The sequence below is a fragment of the Bos mutus genome, chromosome 1 (genome assembly GCF_027580195.1).
Source record: "Bos mutus isolate GX-2022 chromosome 1, NWIPB_WYAK_1.1, whole genome shotgun sequence".
NCBI lineage: Eukaryota > Metazoa > Chordata > Mammalia > Artiodactyla > Bovidae > Bos > Bos mutus.
The window spans coordinates 155,538,528-155,552,785 of NC_091617.1; the positions used below are offsets into that span (position 1 = coordinate 155,538,528).

At 57.9% G+C, this 14,258-nt stretch overlaps 1 protein-coding gene across 2 annotated transcripts; it reads left to right on the forward strand.

Moving 5' to 3' along the window:
- The first annotated feature begins 317 nt into the window (after positions 1–317).
- POFUT2 (protein O-fucosyltransferase 2) lies at positions 318–13,997 on the forward strand. 2 transcript variants are annotated; one of them, XM_014479194.2, is made up of 9 exons: positions 319–483; positions 2,179–2,429; positions 4,445–4,589; positions 5,190–5,300; positions 10,458–10,524; positions 11,691–11,816; positions 12,098–12,278; positions 12,584–12,707; positions 12,934–13,228. In XM_014479194.2, the coding sequence occupies exons 1-9, from the start codon at positions 353–355 to the stop codon at positions 13,085–13,087; spliced, it is 1,290 nt and encodes a 429-aa protein (XP_014334680.2). In that variant the 5' UTR covers positions 319–352; the 3' UTR covers positions 13,088–13,228. The 2 variants fall into 2 exon arrangements, with proteins under 2 accessions (XP_070234270.1, XP_014334680.2); XM_070378169.1 differs by lacking the exon at positions 12,098–12,278 and having other exon boundaries at positions 318–483; positions 12,934–13,997.
- The last annotated feature ends 261 nt before the right edge of the window (positions 13,998–14,258 follow it).

Genomic DNA, 14,258 nt, shown 5'->3' on the forward strand with positions numbered 1-14,258 from the left:
CCCTGGAGGCAGCAGAGTCAAGTAGGCCTGCGAGGCCCCGCCCCCTTCACGGCTCCGCCTCCGACCTTGCCCCAGTCTCCGCCCGGCACGAACTGCCGGGAGGACCTCAGCGCGACCCCGCCCAGGGATCGGCCCCGCCCTCCCGCCCATTAGTCCTGCCTCCCGGCCCCGCCCCAGCCCCCGCGGCTCTGCAAGTTAGGCCGAAGGAACGTCCGGACTCGGGATCACGCAAGACGCATGCGCTGGGTGGGCCCCGTGGCGTTGCCGTGGCTACGGGAGACGCTCTCCCAGAGGGCGCGCTGCGCTTCCGGGGTGGGGCGCGGCTACAGGAAGTGCGTGGCCGCCCGGGGCCATGGCGGCGCTTGCCGTCGTCTTCCTGCTGCTCTGGGCGGCATCCTGGCCGTCGGCCTCGGCCTTCGGCGAAGAGTTCTGGCCTGGCCAGTCGGCAGCCGACATCCTGTCGGGGGCGGCGTCCCGCAGACGGTAAACGCGCGTCCGCGCCATCGGTGGGGCCGGGACCGGGACCCGGAGCACAGGGCCGGGAGGCGGGGCTCGGAGAGGGGGTGCGGAGCGGCGGGGCCTCGATCTGCCCTACACCTTTGGCGCCCTGGCTTGGGGGCGCGAGCCAGGGTCGCCTGGCGACCGCGGCCTCCCGGAGCCCCATGGAAGGACAGGCTTGGGTCCACGTTAGGGGGCAGGGCGGGGGCCCCAGTTAGGTGATACGGAGTGTTACCTGGCGTTCGAGGAGCCCCAGAATCAGATGTTCGAACAGGGTGGCTCTTAAAGCCCAGCCTTGTTTATCTGCAGGAGAATTTCCGCCCTATACAGATGCTGGTTGTTCCATAGATAAGTCTCAGGAGTGAGAAAGAAGCGTCAGTGCCCTACAGCTGTTACTGAGGGAGGGCCTGACCCAAAACAGACTGCTGGGTGCAGGGTGTACAGACGGTAGACTGGCAGTTTTGGGGAATTGGAGGCCCAGGCCAGGCGTTCCAGCATGGTCTGTTTCGCAAACGGAGGTGCAGAGAAGGGAGGGTGAGACCATAGCAGAAGCAGGAGTCCCCTCCCGGCGCCTTGTGTAGGGGAGTCCCGCTGTGGACAAGGCAGCAGTGCTCATTGGGTGCTCAGGGACCCCCAGGGTGCCAGGTCATTTTCCTAGAAACACTGGGATGCCGTCTGCATTTTGCACACACTCAAGAATGGATGCTTTTGAACTGTGCTGTTGGAGAAGACTCTTGAGAGTCCCTTGGGCTGCAAGGAGATCCAACCAGTCCATTCTGAAGATCATCAGCCCTGGGTGTTCTTTGGAAGAAATGATGCTAAAGCTGAAACTCCAGTACTTTGGCCACCTGATGCGAAGAGTTGACTCATTGGCAAAGACTCTGATGCTGGGAGGGATTGGGGGCAGGAGGAGAAGGGGACGACAGAGGATGAGATGGCTGGATGGCATCACCGACTCAATGGATGTGAGTTTGAGTGAACTCCGGGAGTTGGTGATGGACAGAGAGGCCTGGCGTGCTGCAATTCATGGGGTCACAAAGAGTTGGACATGACTGAGTGACTAAACTGAACTGAACTGATGAGTTTACTGTGGGGGTTTCCAGAGACCACCTGGCCTGTAGTATCATAACACAGGGAATGGAGAAGCAGACAGGAGAATACAGGTGTTGCCTGACTGAAGAGAGACTTGCAGAAATTAAAAACACTGACACTCTTCTCACTCATGATTTTTGTCTTGAATACTGGAAATTCATAAATAAGTTCTTGCTTTTTTCCTAATATAGGAATTATTGATAGATTTAACTCACATAAACAGCAGCCTTTTGGAGTCCTCAATAATTGTTGAGAATGTAATAATTGTTGAGAATGTGCAGGGGTCCGTAGACCAAGAAGATTGAGAACCCCTACGGGATGAGGGCTCAGATTCTAGCCATTGAGATCCTGCTGGTTTTAGCTGTGAGTTATTGCTGATGGTTAAACAGATGCTAAGATGCTTTCTGTGCCTACTCGAGGGCTCTTTAAGTAACTGGTCTCGTAGAAATGGGTGGGCTGCTGCCTCCACTTCACAGACCAGAAACTCCCAGTGGTGCCTGGTGTCCGGGCCAGGCTGCGAATGTAGGCTGTTGGGTTTTCCGCGCAGAGCCTGGCCCTGAGGCGCTGTTGCCCTGCCCACCCTGCCAGGTACCTTCTGTACGATGTCAATCCCCCCGAGGGCTTCAACCTCCGCAGAGATGTCTACATCCGCATCGCCTCCCTCCTGAAGACTCTGCTGAAGACGGAGGAGTGGGTGCTGGTGCTGCCCCCCTGGGGCCGCCTCTACCACTGGCAGAGCCCTGACATTCACCAGGTCCGGATTCCCTGGTCTGACTTCTTTGACCTTCCAAGTCTCAACAGAAACATCCCCGTCATTGAGTATGAGCAGTTCATCGCAGGTGAGGTGGGTGGTGGTCCTTTAACTGGGGCCAGGCGGTCATTGGTTTGGTGTGAATGTCCGGCCAGACCAGAGACCTTGGCCAGTGGGGCCGTCTCTCCTCAGGCCTTTGTGTGGAGGGGCCCTGCTTCCTGCTTCTGTTTTCCCCACGACCAGTGATCTTGGTCTTTTCGTAGTTTTTTAGGGAAATAGATCTGAAGCATCTGAGCTATGTGTCCCCTTGCCTCTGAAAACCCAAGCCAGCTTGGTGAAGTGGAGCTGTGATGGGGAGGCCGCTGCCCGGAGGCCGGCCTCGTCCCAGCTGTACCGCAGGCCTCCCTTTCTGTGCAGGCCAGGCCACTCTCCCCTGAAGGAAAGCTCGGTGCATGAGTGGCTGGGGCCGTGTGCTGGCAGAGCCATGTAACGCCATGTCCTGCCTTGTTCAGTCCTGCTCAGGGTTCCTGTTTTAATGCTCTTAAGAGAGAAGAGCTGACGATTTCTTAGGATAAAGGTGTGGGAGCACACTGCTACCTTGTTTAGGAGACATGGACTTAAGTAGGGTCATCTCTGCTCCACGTCCCTGGAGCCGCCTGGAAGAGCCAAGTCACGGCTCCTGAGCGGTGGTCGTGGGACTTCTGCTTTGTGCGGCCTGGGGGCCTGAGGGTTGCGGCTCCCGCCAAGGACAGGCCCGTATGTCCTCACCAGGCTCTGTTCTCGCCGCACTGCAGGCCCTGTCGCCTGAAGACGTTTTCCCCTTCAAGGTCAGCAGGAACCACACCTGTGGGTGCTGCAGGTCTGGAGCCTTGAAGTGGCTGCTGCTAGGAAGGCGGACCCGAGGCTGGAGGTCGGCCTCCCTACCCGAGAGGGGATGGGGTGTCCCGTCTGACCCAGCTCCTCCCAGGGGGGCAGGCTCGGTCTTGCTGTGCACGGGGCTTGGCCCCCAGGGAACTGGACCCTGACTTGCTGGTGGGGCGCGGCCTCGACCACGAGCTGGGCCAAGTGATGGCAGACAGGTGTGGTTCCTGCTGCTCTGCCACCTCATCCCTTGGGCTGGGCAGCAGGGTGAGCACTGAGCCCACTGGTGACAGAGTGAAGGTGGCAGCCTTGGCCCCGCTTAAGTTTCTTCCTGCAGAGGGGACAGGCGTGGGTGCCACCCCAGAAGACCCTCAGGCCTTGTGCCGTGGGTGTATCAGCGTCTCAGTTCCGGTGTCACCACCCCTGCCTTGCAGTAGGAGCCCCTGAGCTTTGGGTGTTAGCGCCCAAGCCGAACGAATGTGGATGACCCTGGGTTTCACTCGCTGGAGCGCGCTCATTCCCAGGCTCCATCGTTCCGCCTCTGAACACCTCTTCACTGAGCACCGGCTGGTGGCCCGGAGGCTCTAGGTGTGAGGGGAGCGGTGGGTGACAGGGACGCTGACTCCTGCTCTCCTGGGCCCCCCGTTGCAGAGTGGGGGCCAAGCTTAAGTCAGTGATGGGGACACGCAGCTCTGGGGCAGGCACCAGAGCCACAGGACGAGAAAGCTGGAAGTGGTGTGGGGTCTGGGTGGTGGTCGTGGCCTGGGAAGGCATCTTTTTTGGGGAGCTGCAGTTTGAATGGCCTCACAGGGGTCAAGAGAGAGCCCTGGAGGAGATAGCTGGTCAGGGGCCTGGGGAAGGAGGGTGCCCTGGGCTCCAAGCACCCTGGGGAGGGAGCCAGAGGAGGAAGACCCGGGAGAGGAGAGGGCAGAGGACCAGCCCTGCCCCCAAGGAAGGGGAGTGTGGCCATAGAGGGAAGAGGGCCCAGGGCCCTCCCAGGTGCTGTCAGAGGTCAGGGCAGCGTGGGGCCCAGAGGAGCTGAGGGGCCTGGACGTCCCCACTGTGGCAGCCCTCCCACCCTGTCGGACCCCCATGTCCTGAGGTCCTTTTTCCATCATCTCTCTTGTTACAAGCTCTTTCCAGTCCTGTTTGGGAAGACAGTGTTGTTCCATACAGGGTGATTCTCTGTGTCCCTATAACCTGGGATGTGGTCCCCGTTCTCGTCTGTCCTGTCTCCTCCAGAGTCTGGCGGGCCCTTCATCGACCAGGTCTACATCCTGCAAGGCTACGCGGAAGGCTGGAAGGAGGGGGCCTGGGAAGAGAAGATTGACAGCCGGCCCTGCATCGAGCCACCGCTGTACTCTCAGGACAAGCACGAGTATTACAGGTACCGCTGGGAGGTCCGCGGGCACGGCCCACGTCCAGGGCGGCTCTTGTTGCCGCATTTGGGGACTCGGGCTGTTTCAAAGTATCCGTTTCCACTTCTGATGCATTTGAACCTGGTTGTGGAGATGGCACCATCCCAGGCTGCTTTGCTGTCAGAAGTGCGGCCTGGGGAAGTGCTGTCCCTCTTCTCCTCCCTCTGCAGCCTCCACAGCCCCCTTTCCCACCTTCCCCAGCAGAGGACCAGAGTAATGTGGTTCTAAGAACTGGGAGCTCTTGAGAGCAGAGTTGGTTTGAGGATAGTTACGCCAAAACGGGCCCTGACACATAAAGCTTTATTTCCTCCGGGTTCCTCTGGGGCTGCCCTGTTTTCCCGTCATTGAACCATCCAGCTTCCTGAGAAGAGTGTCAGTGGTCTCATCAGATGAGGTGAAATTTGTGATTTCTTTAAAAACTTCCACACTATCTCTACCTGTGATCACAACCAAGTTTTCACACAAGAACTGGCCGAGCTTCTCCAGGTCAGGCTGTGCATCTGGACTTGACTCCCTGCCCACGGATGAACACACCACACTGACGGGGTGCCGTGGGTCTTATTTTCCAGAGGATGGTTTTGGGGTTACGAAGAGACGAGGGGTTTAAACGTTTCCTGTCTGTCTGTCCAGGGATCGGCCTCCGTCATCGCGCCTGTACTATTGAGAAACACGTCTGCACGGTGAGTGTCTGCGTGGTCCCTGGATGATGGCTGGTACGTGTGTGCGCGTGTGCTTGTGTGTGTGTGTGTGCCATACTGCTGGCACGGCTCGTGGCGGGGGGGAGGGGCACTCCCTGGAGGGTTAGCCCTCAGCCCTCCCCCACCCCCAGGGGGCCTGACAGTCAGGATCCAGGGAGCACCCCCCGGGAGCACTCCCAGGTGGGGCGGCCACGCCTGCTGTCTTCTGGGTGCTGCTTGGAGCAGCTGTGCTCCGAGCCTGACCTTGGTGTGTATGGTGGGGAGTTGTCTCTGGTCCCACCACTGGTGGGTGGTGCAGTCGGATTCACACCCAGATCCTGCCCCGGGGTCCCGTCTGAGCTGGTGGGGAGAGTTGGGGCTGCAGGGCGCAGGTGGGGGCGGGGGTCTGGAGGAGAGGATGGGGATGCGGGCCACGGGGTTGTGAGGCTGAAGCAGGGTCAGGGCCAGGACAGGAGCGGGACGAGTGACCGCTGAGGAAGCGGGGGCTGGGCGGCCTGCAGCTGGTCTTGGAGGCTCACCGTGGAGGAGGAGCACTTCCCCTTGAGGGGGGTGGGGGGGGTCACTCCTGAATCAGGCTTTCGCGAAGCTGGGCTCTGAGAGGTCAGAGGAACAGCTCGAGCCTGGGCACAGTGCCCTGGAGGCGGCTCCAGGCTCCTTGTGTAGGAAGTCTGTCTACACGCCTGGGCTCTCTGAAGCAGAAAATCAGGCACGCGCACACCTCCCCCCAACAAACACACACTCTGGGCAGCACCAGAGGGTCAGCAGGAAGGGGCACGGGGTCTCGGGCGAGTCCAAGGGTAAGGGAAGCTCCTCTGGAGGTGCATGCTTGATTCCAGCATGCCCTGGGAGTTCCCTGCAGGTGTGAGTTGTGGGGGACTTGGGGACCCGGAAAAGCCGGCCCTCCCATTAGCCACCATCAGTGTCCTGAGCCTGCAGCAGGCGCTGAGCCCCTTCCCTGCTCTCGGGGGCCTGGAAGCTCTGCCTGTCCCAGCACTGCCCCATGTGCCAGGACTCCAGGCCGATCCCTCCTGGGCCTTCGTAAACAAAATGCAGGTGGGCCCACGTGCTCTGCTCGGTGGGTCCAATCTCCACGAAGAGAAGAAGACACACAAAGTTGCCAGAGGTTTGGGACCCTGCAATACAAGTCCTAAAACTTTGCATTTCTAAAGAAAGCGGATTTGGCTGAAGTTTTGGCCTGTGGGGCAGGTTTTTTGTGTTTTTTTGTCCTATTTGCAGGTAAGGGGATCTGAGCCCAGGAGAGACTGGTGCCCAGGGACCCTTCCGTTTAAGAGACACTGGTGGGAGGGAGCAGGGTTAGGGTTAGGTTGCTGAGATGTGAGGCCAGACAAGGCGGGGCACCCCTACAAGGCAGGGCACCCCTACCGCACAGATAACTCAAGATGTGAAAAGCACTAACCAAAGAGAGGATGGATACGTTCAGTTACATTGAAGTTTAATAAGGTTTGGAAACAAACCACAGAGAGGGGTACTTGTAGCCTGTCCTGTGGGACCCAGATGCAGACAGAGCTCCTGAAGGCCCTTGAGTACAGGGCAGGCAGCCTTGGAGCAGATTCAGCAAAAGACACAATTATGTACATTGTCGGGGGTATCAGGTACACCTTGTTTGTGGTCAGGGGGATACACTGCCCTTAGACCTGAGGAGAGACGCAGCCCACTGGCCCACAGTGCCCTTGGGAGAAAGGGCCCCAGGTGCAGAAGGAAGTGGGAGACCCCTGGGAGTGCAGGGGACGTCAGGCGGAGGTGGGCAGGCTTGTGACCCTAAGTGCCTGCAGGAGCATCCCATGCGTGTTCTGGAATATTCCTGTGAACCCCAACTGCTGCTGCTGCTGCTAAGTCGCTTCAGTTGTGTCTGAGTCTGTGCGACCCCATAGACGGCAGCCCACCAGGCTCCCCCGTCCCTGGGATTCTCCAGGCAAGAACACTGGAGTGGGTCGCCATTTCCTTCTCCAATGCATGAAAATGAAAAGTGAAAGTGAAGTCGCTCAGTCATGGCTGACTCTTAGCGACCCCATGGACTGCAGCCTACCAGGCTCCTCTGTCTATGGGATTTTCCAGGCAAGAGTACTGGAGTGGGGTGCCATTGCCTTCTCCGTTGGAAAAGCTAGGTTGTGCAAATTCAGAATTGAAGCACGACTGAGCCGTGAAAATCAAAAAGCACGGCTGCCTCCAGCAAAGGTGATCACGAGGAGCAAACAGCAAGTGGGAAAAGCAGAAGATAAGTCCAGCCCTCCCAGGGCGGGAAGTTAGGCACGGCCACCCGCCCGTGGGGGTCCTGGGGCCAGGGCACGGCTGTAGCACGCTCTCCAGGCCCCTAGAGTTGCTTCAGAACCCCACTTGGCCATTGGCGGGTGGGATACCCACGTCTGCAGGCTGTGCTGTGTTTTGTCCTAAAACGGAGTCTTCAGAAACAGTCTCTGTTCTCACAGGGACCCCGGGCCACCACTGGGTCCATCCTGTCCCATCTTTCCAGGACTCTTCTCCCACCCAGTGCTCATGTCCGTCTCCCTGTTGAGCACACGTGTACTCACACCACAGGCGTGTTCTCTGCAGTGTCCTGTTTGTCTCTTGCACAGTTGGTGGTACCCTTTGGGAGTCTCTGTGAGGTAAGACCCGTGAGGTCACTGCAGAGGTTGCCATGTTCCTCTGCAGCTGTCCTCGCACAGAGGAAGAGGGTTCATGGAACCTGCCTGAGTTGGTGGCCTTTGACCAGTCCCAGGTTTTGCCATCACAAACAGGAACCGTGTTTGCACAGTCATGGGGGAGTGAGGACACAGGCTTTTGCCTGGAACAGAAGCTGGGTCTTGCTTTCCGAGTGGTGGCCACCGAGCCGTGGTTGCCACGCAGCCCCGGGCAGGGCGCTTTGGGCTCTGGAGCTGACGAGTGAGGGTGGACCTCTGCTATGTTCATTTGTGTTTCTTTGATTTCAGAGTAAAACCATGTTGAAAAGCTCTTTTGAAATGATTTTCTGTGAAGTATCTATTTAAATATTTTGCCAATTTGTTTCTCTGCAGAAGTTTTAAACTTACATATTCAAAGTTGTTAACTTGTTTATTCTTTAAAGGTTTCTCTCTGTGTGTGTGTGTGTGTGTGTGTGTGTGTATGTGTGTGTTTTAAATAATCTTTTAGTTCAGTTCATTCGCTCAGTCATGTCCAACTCTTTGCTACCCCGTGGACTGCAGCACACCAGGCTTCCCTGTCCATCACCAACTCCTGGAGCTTACTCAAACTCATGTCCATTGAGTCAGTGATGCCATCCAACCATCTCATCCTCTGTTGTCCACTTATCCTCCCGCCTTCAATTTTTCCCAGCATCAGGGCTTTTCCATTGAGTCAGTTCTTCGCATCAGGTGGCCAGAGCTTTGGGAGTTTCAGCATCAGCATCAGTCCTTCCAGTGAATATTCAGGACTAATTTCCTTTAGGATGGACTGGTTGGATCTCTTTGCAGTCCACGGGACTTTCAAGAGTCTTCTTCAACACCACAGTTCAAAAGCATCAATTCATTGGCGCTCAGCTTTCTTCATAGTCCAACTCTTACATCCATCCATGACTACTGGAAAAACCATAGCTTTGATTAGATGGACCTTTGTCAGCAAAGTGATGTCTCTGTTTTTTAATACGCTGTCTAGGTTGGTCATAACGTTCCTTCCAAGGAGCAAGCATCTTTTAATTTCATGGCTGCAGTCACCATCTGCAGTGATTTTGGAGCCCAAAAGAAGTCTCTCACTGTTTCTGTTGTTTGCTCATCTATTTGCCCTGAAATGATGGGACCGGATGCCATGATCTTAGTTTTCTGAATGTTGAGTTTCAAGCCAAGGTTTTCACTCTTGCACTTTCATCAAGAGGCTTTTTAGTTCTTCTTGGCTTTCTACCATAAGGGTGGTGTCATCTGCATACCTGAGGTTATTGATATTTCTCCCAGCAGTCTTCATTCCAGCTTGTGCTTCATCCAGCCTGGCATTTCACATGATGTACTCTGCATATAAGTTAAGTAAGCAGGTGACAATATATAGCCTTGATGTACTCCTTTCCTGATTTGGAACCAGTCTGTTGTTCCATGTCCAGTTCTAACTATTGCTTCTTGACCTGCATACAGATTTCTCAGGAGGCAGGTCAGGTGGTCTGGTATTCCCATCTTTTGAAGAATTTTAAGGCTTTAGCATGGTCAATCAACCAGAAGGAGATGTTTTTATAATCTTTACCATTTCAGTATTCTTAAAAATTCTTTCTTATTCTACTTTTTATAGTTTCAGTTTCCACAATTAACTCTGAGCCCCTGAGCATCTGTTTTGGCTTAAAAATGGAGCCTCTGATCACCCCATCCGTGTCCCCCACCCAGGCATCTGGGAGCCACCCTCTCCAGGGTTGTCCTGCCCAGGGGGCCAGCCTGGAGTGGATGTGGCCTGTTCTGGAGGGTCCTCTCTGTGTGTTCTGACTCTTCAAGTTGCTTGATGAGCTCAGGTGGGCAGCTTCTTCTGCCCCGCACTTTGAAGGATCGAGTTGACGCTTCCCTGAAGAAGGGGCCTGCGTTTTGGCCGGAGAAGGACACACAGGACGAGGCTTCTCTTTCGTAAGGTGATCCTTAGAAGCAGGGGTAAGCGCTCACTCACTCCTTTGGGCTGGCTGCGGTGGCTTGGCTTTGCCCTTTACCCAGGAGTGCGAGTTAAGCCACAGCTGCTCCAACGTCAAGCCAGCTCCGTGTTCCTGGTACGAGCTCCATCTGTCGTTTGTTTTTCTCTTAGTGTGTTGCTGGGTTCTGTTGGCTGGTGTTATTCGTTTTGTGTATTTGTGTGGTTTTTTGCACTGATAGTCACAAGTGAGCTGGCTGCTGAGAAGTTCAGTGGAGTCACAAGTGAGCTGGCTGCTGAGAAGTTCAGTGGCTGGGGCAGGAGCGAGTCCGTGAACATTCAGAGCCACCGAGGAAGCAGAAGCCCTCTGCAGACGGCTGCCTTTGAGAGGGTTGTCAGAGGCTTGCCCTCATGCACCCAGCTGACCCTACAGGGTTTGGACCCGCTCAGGTTTTGTCCTGGACTGTTCCCTGGCCCAGGGCCCTCCCACATGACAGTACTCAGTGGAGCACATGGGCATAAAGACCTTCTTTTTCTGTTGTTTAAAAATAGGTCTGTGATGTTGGACCGAGCCGAGAACCTCCTCCACGACCACTACGGCGGGAAGGAATATTGGGACGTGAGTGTTGCCTCGAGCACCTGTGTGAACGTGTGTAGTTTGGGAAATACATCCCCCCGCCCCGGCCTCAACACACACTGACACACACGCACACACACGGAGCAGCTCCTGTGTCCGCCTGCTGACTGACACAATGAGGCCCAGAGCATCTGGGGGTGGCCCCACCGGCAGGTGCTCCCTGCCTGCCCACGGAGGTGCTCCTGGCAGAGGGCTGGGGCGTCCCGGGCCCTCCTCCTGCACTGGCTGTCCCTGCTGCTGGCACCGGGAGCCTGGACAAGAGCTCTGGCCCCACGTGCTCAGCCATGGGAGGTAGGCGCTGTCTGCTCGACTCCTTGACTGTGGGACTGGGCTCTGCTTTGGCGGGGAAGTGCTGGCTCTGGTGGATGGATGGTGATGGAGGTGGGCCAAGGCCTTCCGTCCTGGGGTGGGGACGCCTAGTCATCAGGTGTCTGGTTTGGAAAAGAGGTGCCGTCCTGCCCATGGAGGCCCAGTGCAAAAGCATCAGACGTTCCCTGAGAAGAGCCCTCGGCTACGAGGTGGAGACCCAGGTGATGTCGGCACGCCTGGCCTGTCCACGGCTCTGCCAGGAGCATCAGGGTGGGTGGGCAGGCTGCAGGGACAGCTCCCACCCTCCCACGGGTACCAAAACTGACTCTTAGCAGGGGCGTTTGTCTGTTGTTGATGTGAAATAGAAGTGGGGGTTGGGCTGGGCAGAGGCCCCCAAGTGAGAGCCCTGCTCCTTGGACTCGGGCACCTCCTGAACGGGTGGTTTCAGAATCTCAGAAGGGCCGTTGTCATCACGTGGACATGGGTTCTGTGCCTCTCGGCAGCACTGGGCCCCACCAGCCCTGCAGGGTGGTGACCCCTCAGCACTTTCCTGACCCTGCCCGTCACAGTCAAGGGCCCCAGGCCACGGGGACTCTTGGGAGGAGAGAGCGCTGCAGCGTCGGCCTGCACAGCCCGTCGGAGCATACCAGGCCGATGTGGCCACGCCCCCTGGACGCTCCTGACTCCGAATGGTGGGCTCCACCTTGAATCCACTGCCTGAGGCCCTAGCTCGCCGTTGCCCTCATGTTGGACTCTGGACGGATGAGGGGGTTCTGGGGACAAGAGGGAATGGTGGGCGAGGAGGGTTGGTGACAGGCTCATGGCCTGTCTTCCTGCAGACCCGGCGCAGCATGGTGTTCGCCAGGCACCTGCGGGCAGTAGGGGACGAGTTCAGGAGCAGGTACCTCAACTCCACGGACGTGGCCGATGGAATCCCCTTTGAGGAGGACTGGACCCGGATGAAGGTAACCCCCTCCCCCGTAATCCTGGGGGGCGGGGTGCATTTCTCTCTTGAGATGCCTCACAACTAAGCCCTTAAGTTAGGAATGGTCTGAAGGGGGTATGCTTGCCCGTCACAGGGCTCCTGGCCCTGCACCCCAGTTACCCAAGCTACTGCTCATCAGCAGGGAGCCCCATCCTAGTGTAAACCTGAGGACATTGGTAATCAGTCCAGGGACAGACCCCATCAGGCCCTGAATCCTGCCTGCCTGTCACCAGCTCAGCCAGTTTGGTCCCCCTTCACCAGGTCAAGCTGGGCTCCTCGCTGGGGGGCCCATACCTGGGCGTCCACCTGAGGAGGAAAGACTTCATCTGGGGGCACAGGGAGGACGTGCCCAGCCTGGACGGGGCCGTGCGGAAGATCCGCAGCCTCATGAAGGCCCACCAGCTGGACAAGGTGTTCGTGGCCACAGATGCTGTCAGGAAGGGTATTCAGCTCCTGTCCATCTGTTCCTCCCTGGGTTAATAGTGGGGTCGTGTTTCTGTCCTCGTCCCCCACCCTATGGTCCTGCTTGTGGGCATGTGTGTGCGAGTCCCTCTTGGCCTGTGTGAGTCGGCATGTGTATATGCGTGTGCTAGTCCCCTGCAGTCTGTGAGTCATAGGCACATGTGCGTGCATGTGTGAGTCCCCTGTACCCTGCAGAGTTGTGGGTATGTGCATGCCTGTGCGAGACTCCTCTAGGCTGTGCGAGCCCCCCGCGGTGCCCTCTTACCAGCCCCCTCGCGCCCACAGAGCTGGAGGAGTTGCGGAGGCTGCTGCCTGAGATGGTGCGGTTCGAACCCACGTGGGAGGAGCTGGAGCTCTACAAGGATGGGGGCGTGGCCATCGTGGACCAGTGGATCTGTGCGCACGCCCGGTGAGCGCCCCCTCACCTACGGCCGTGTTCCTGGCTGAGTCCTCGTGCAGACGGGGCCGGTCTGCTCGCCCACCCATGAGTCCTGAGCCCAGGCCGCTTGCTGGTGACCAGCTGCAGGGAACCCTGGCCAAGGGGACTGGGGCGAGGGCCCGGGCAGGCGTCTGGGTGGGTGGTGGATGGGGGATTGTGCTGCAGCCCTGGTGACAGACAACCTGTTCCTCGGCAGGTTTTTTATCGGCACATCAGTCTCCACGTTCTCCTTTCGAATTCACGAGGAGAGGGAGATCCTGGGCTTGGACCCCAAGACAACATACAACCGGTTCTGCGGGGACGAGGAGAAGGCGTGTGAGCAGCCCACTCATTGGAGGATTGCATACTGAGCCCACACGGCTGCCCGAGGACACGTGTCCCCTCCCGGACCTCAGGCTGTGGACCCCGCGGAGCGGTGCTGTGCACCGCCTCGGCCCGGTTGTCTGTCTCTCAGCCGGCACCTCTGCATCCCCAGGACTTGGGTTGCTTTCACTTGGGATCCATCTGGAAGCGCGCGTCTGCAGCCAGCGAGGCCCCGGTGATGCCGCGGAGGTTCTGACTTGTCCCTACTGACCTTGGTCTGTGGGGTTTCCAGCAGTGTTGGCAAGCGTGGTACCTGGGCTGCTCCAGCCCTGGGCCAGTGGACGCAATGCTGACTCTGTCTGTGCCCCAGAGCAGTGCCCTTGGCCCTGCCCTTCTCCCCACAGAACTCCATGCCAGCTGGATGGCAGGTGGACCCCACCTCACCGGGGCTGGGCTGAGACTTGCTGGGGGCTGTGATCCCCACCCCTCGCCTTGGCCTGAGTCAGAGCTCCAGAACGTTCCTCAGGAGGGCCCGGTGCTCTGTGCCCATATTGGGGTGGGGGTGGGGGGAAGTCCTTCTGGGATGGTCTGCAGGGTCTGTCCAGGTGGTGTGGTCTAATGGCCCCAGCAACGTGGTGGGCAACCGGATGCTCGTCCTTGAAGCCTCTGTGCCCCCGCCCCCCCCCGCCCCCCGCCTTGTGGGCAAAGGGAGCAGCTGAGAGGAGCAGGGTCAGTCCAGCCTCAGACCGGGCGCCCAGCTTCGCCAACACCTGGGGTGACCGCTGACGTGGGTGTGGGGAGCCAGGCGGAGTTTGCGGGTGGGATAGAGCCCTGACCTCCTGCGTCTCCTTCAGGGTCCTGGGTGGTGTTCTCGGCCGTGCAGGGTGGAACGACAAGATATTTATTCTTTCTCCGTTTGTACATCAAATGTTAATAAAAATACATTTCCTAAAAGCGGTGCTGCTTCCGCCCGAGTACTCTTTTGGCCAAGAGCTAGACCAAGCGTTTGGACTTAGTCGTCACCTTCCTCTTTCAGGAAGGCAAGCTGCTTTGTCATCAGCATGCTTGTGGGTGTGAGCATGATGGAGGCACTGCCCACACCACCAGCCCTTCTGTCCTTTACTCATGGCCCCCAGATGTGTTGGTAAAGAGTCTGTGGTTCCAGACGTTTTGAGAACTGCTGTCTAGGCACCAAGTGGTGGGAGCCCTGAGGTCACG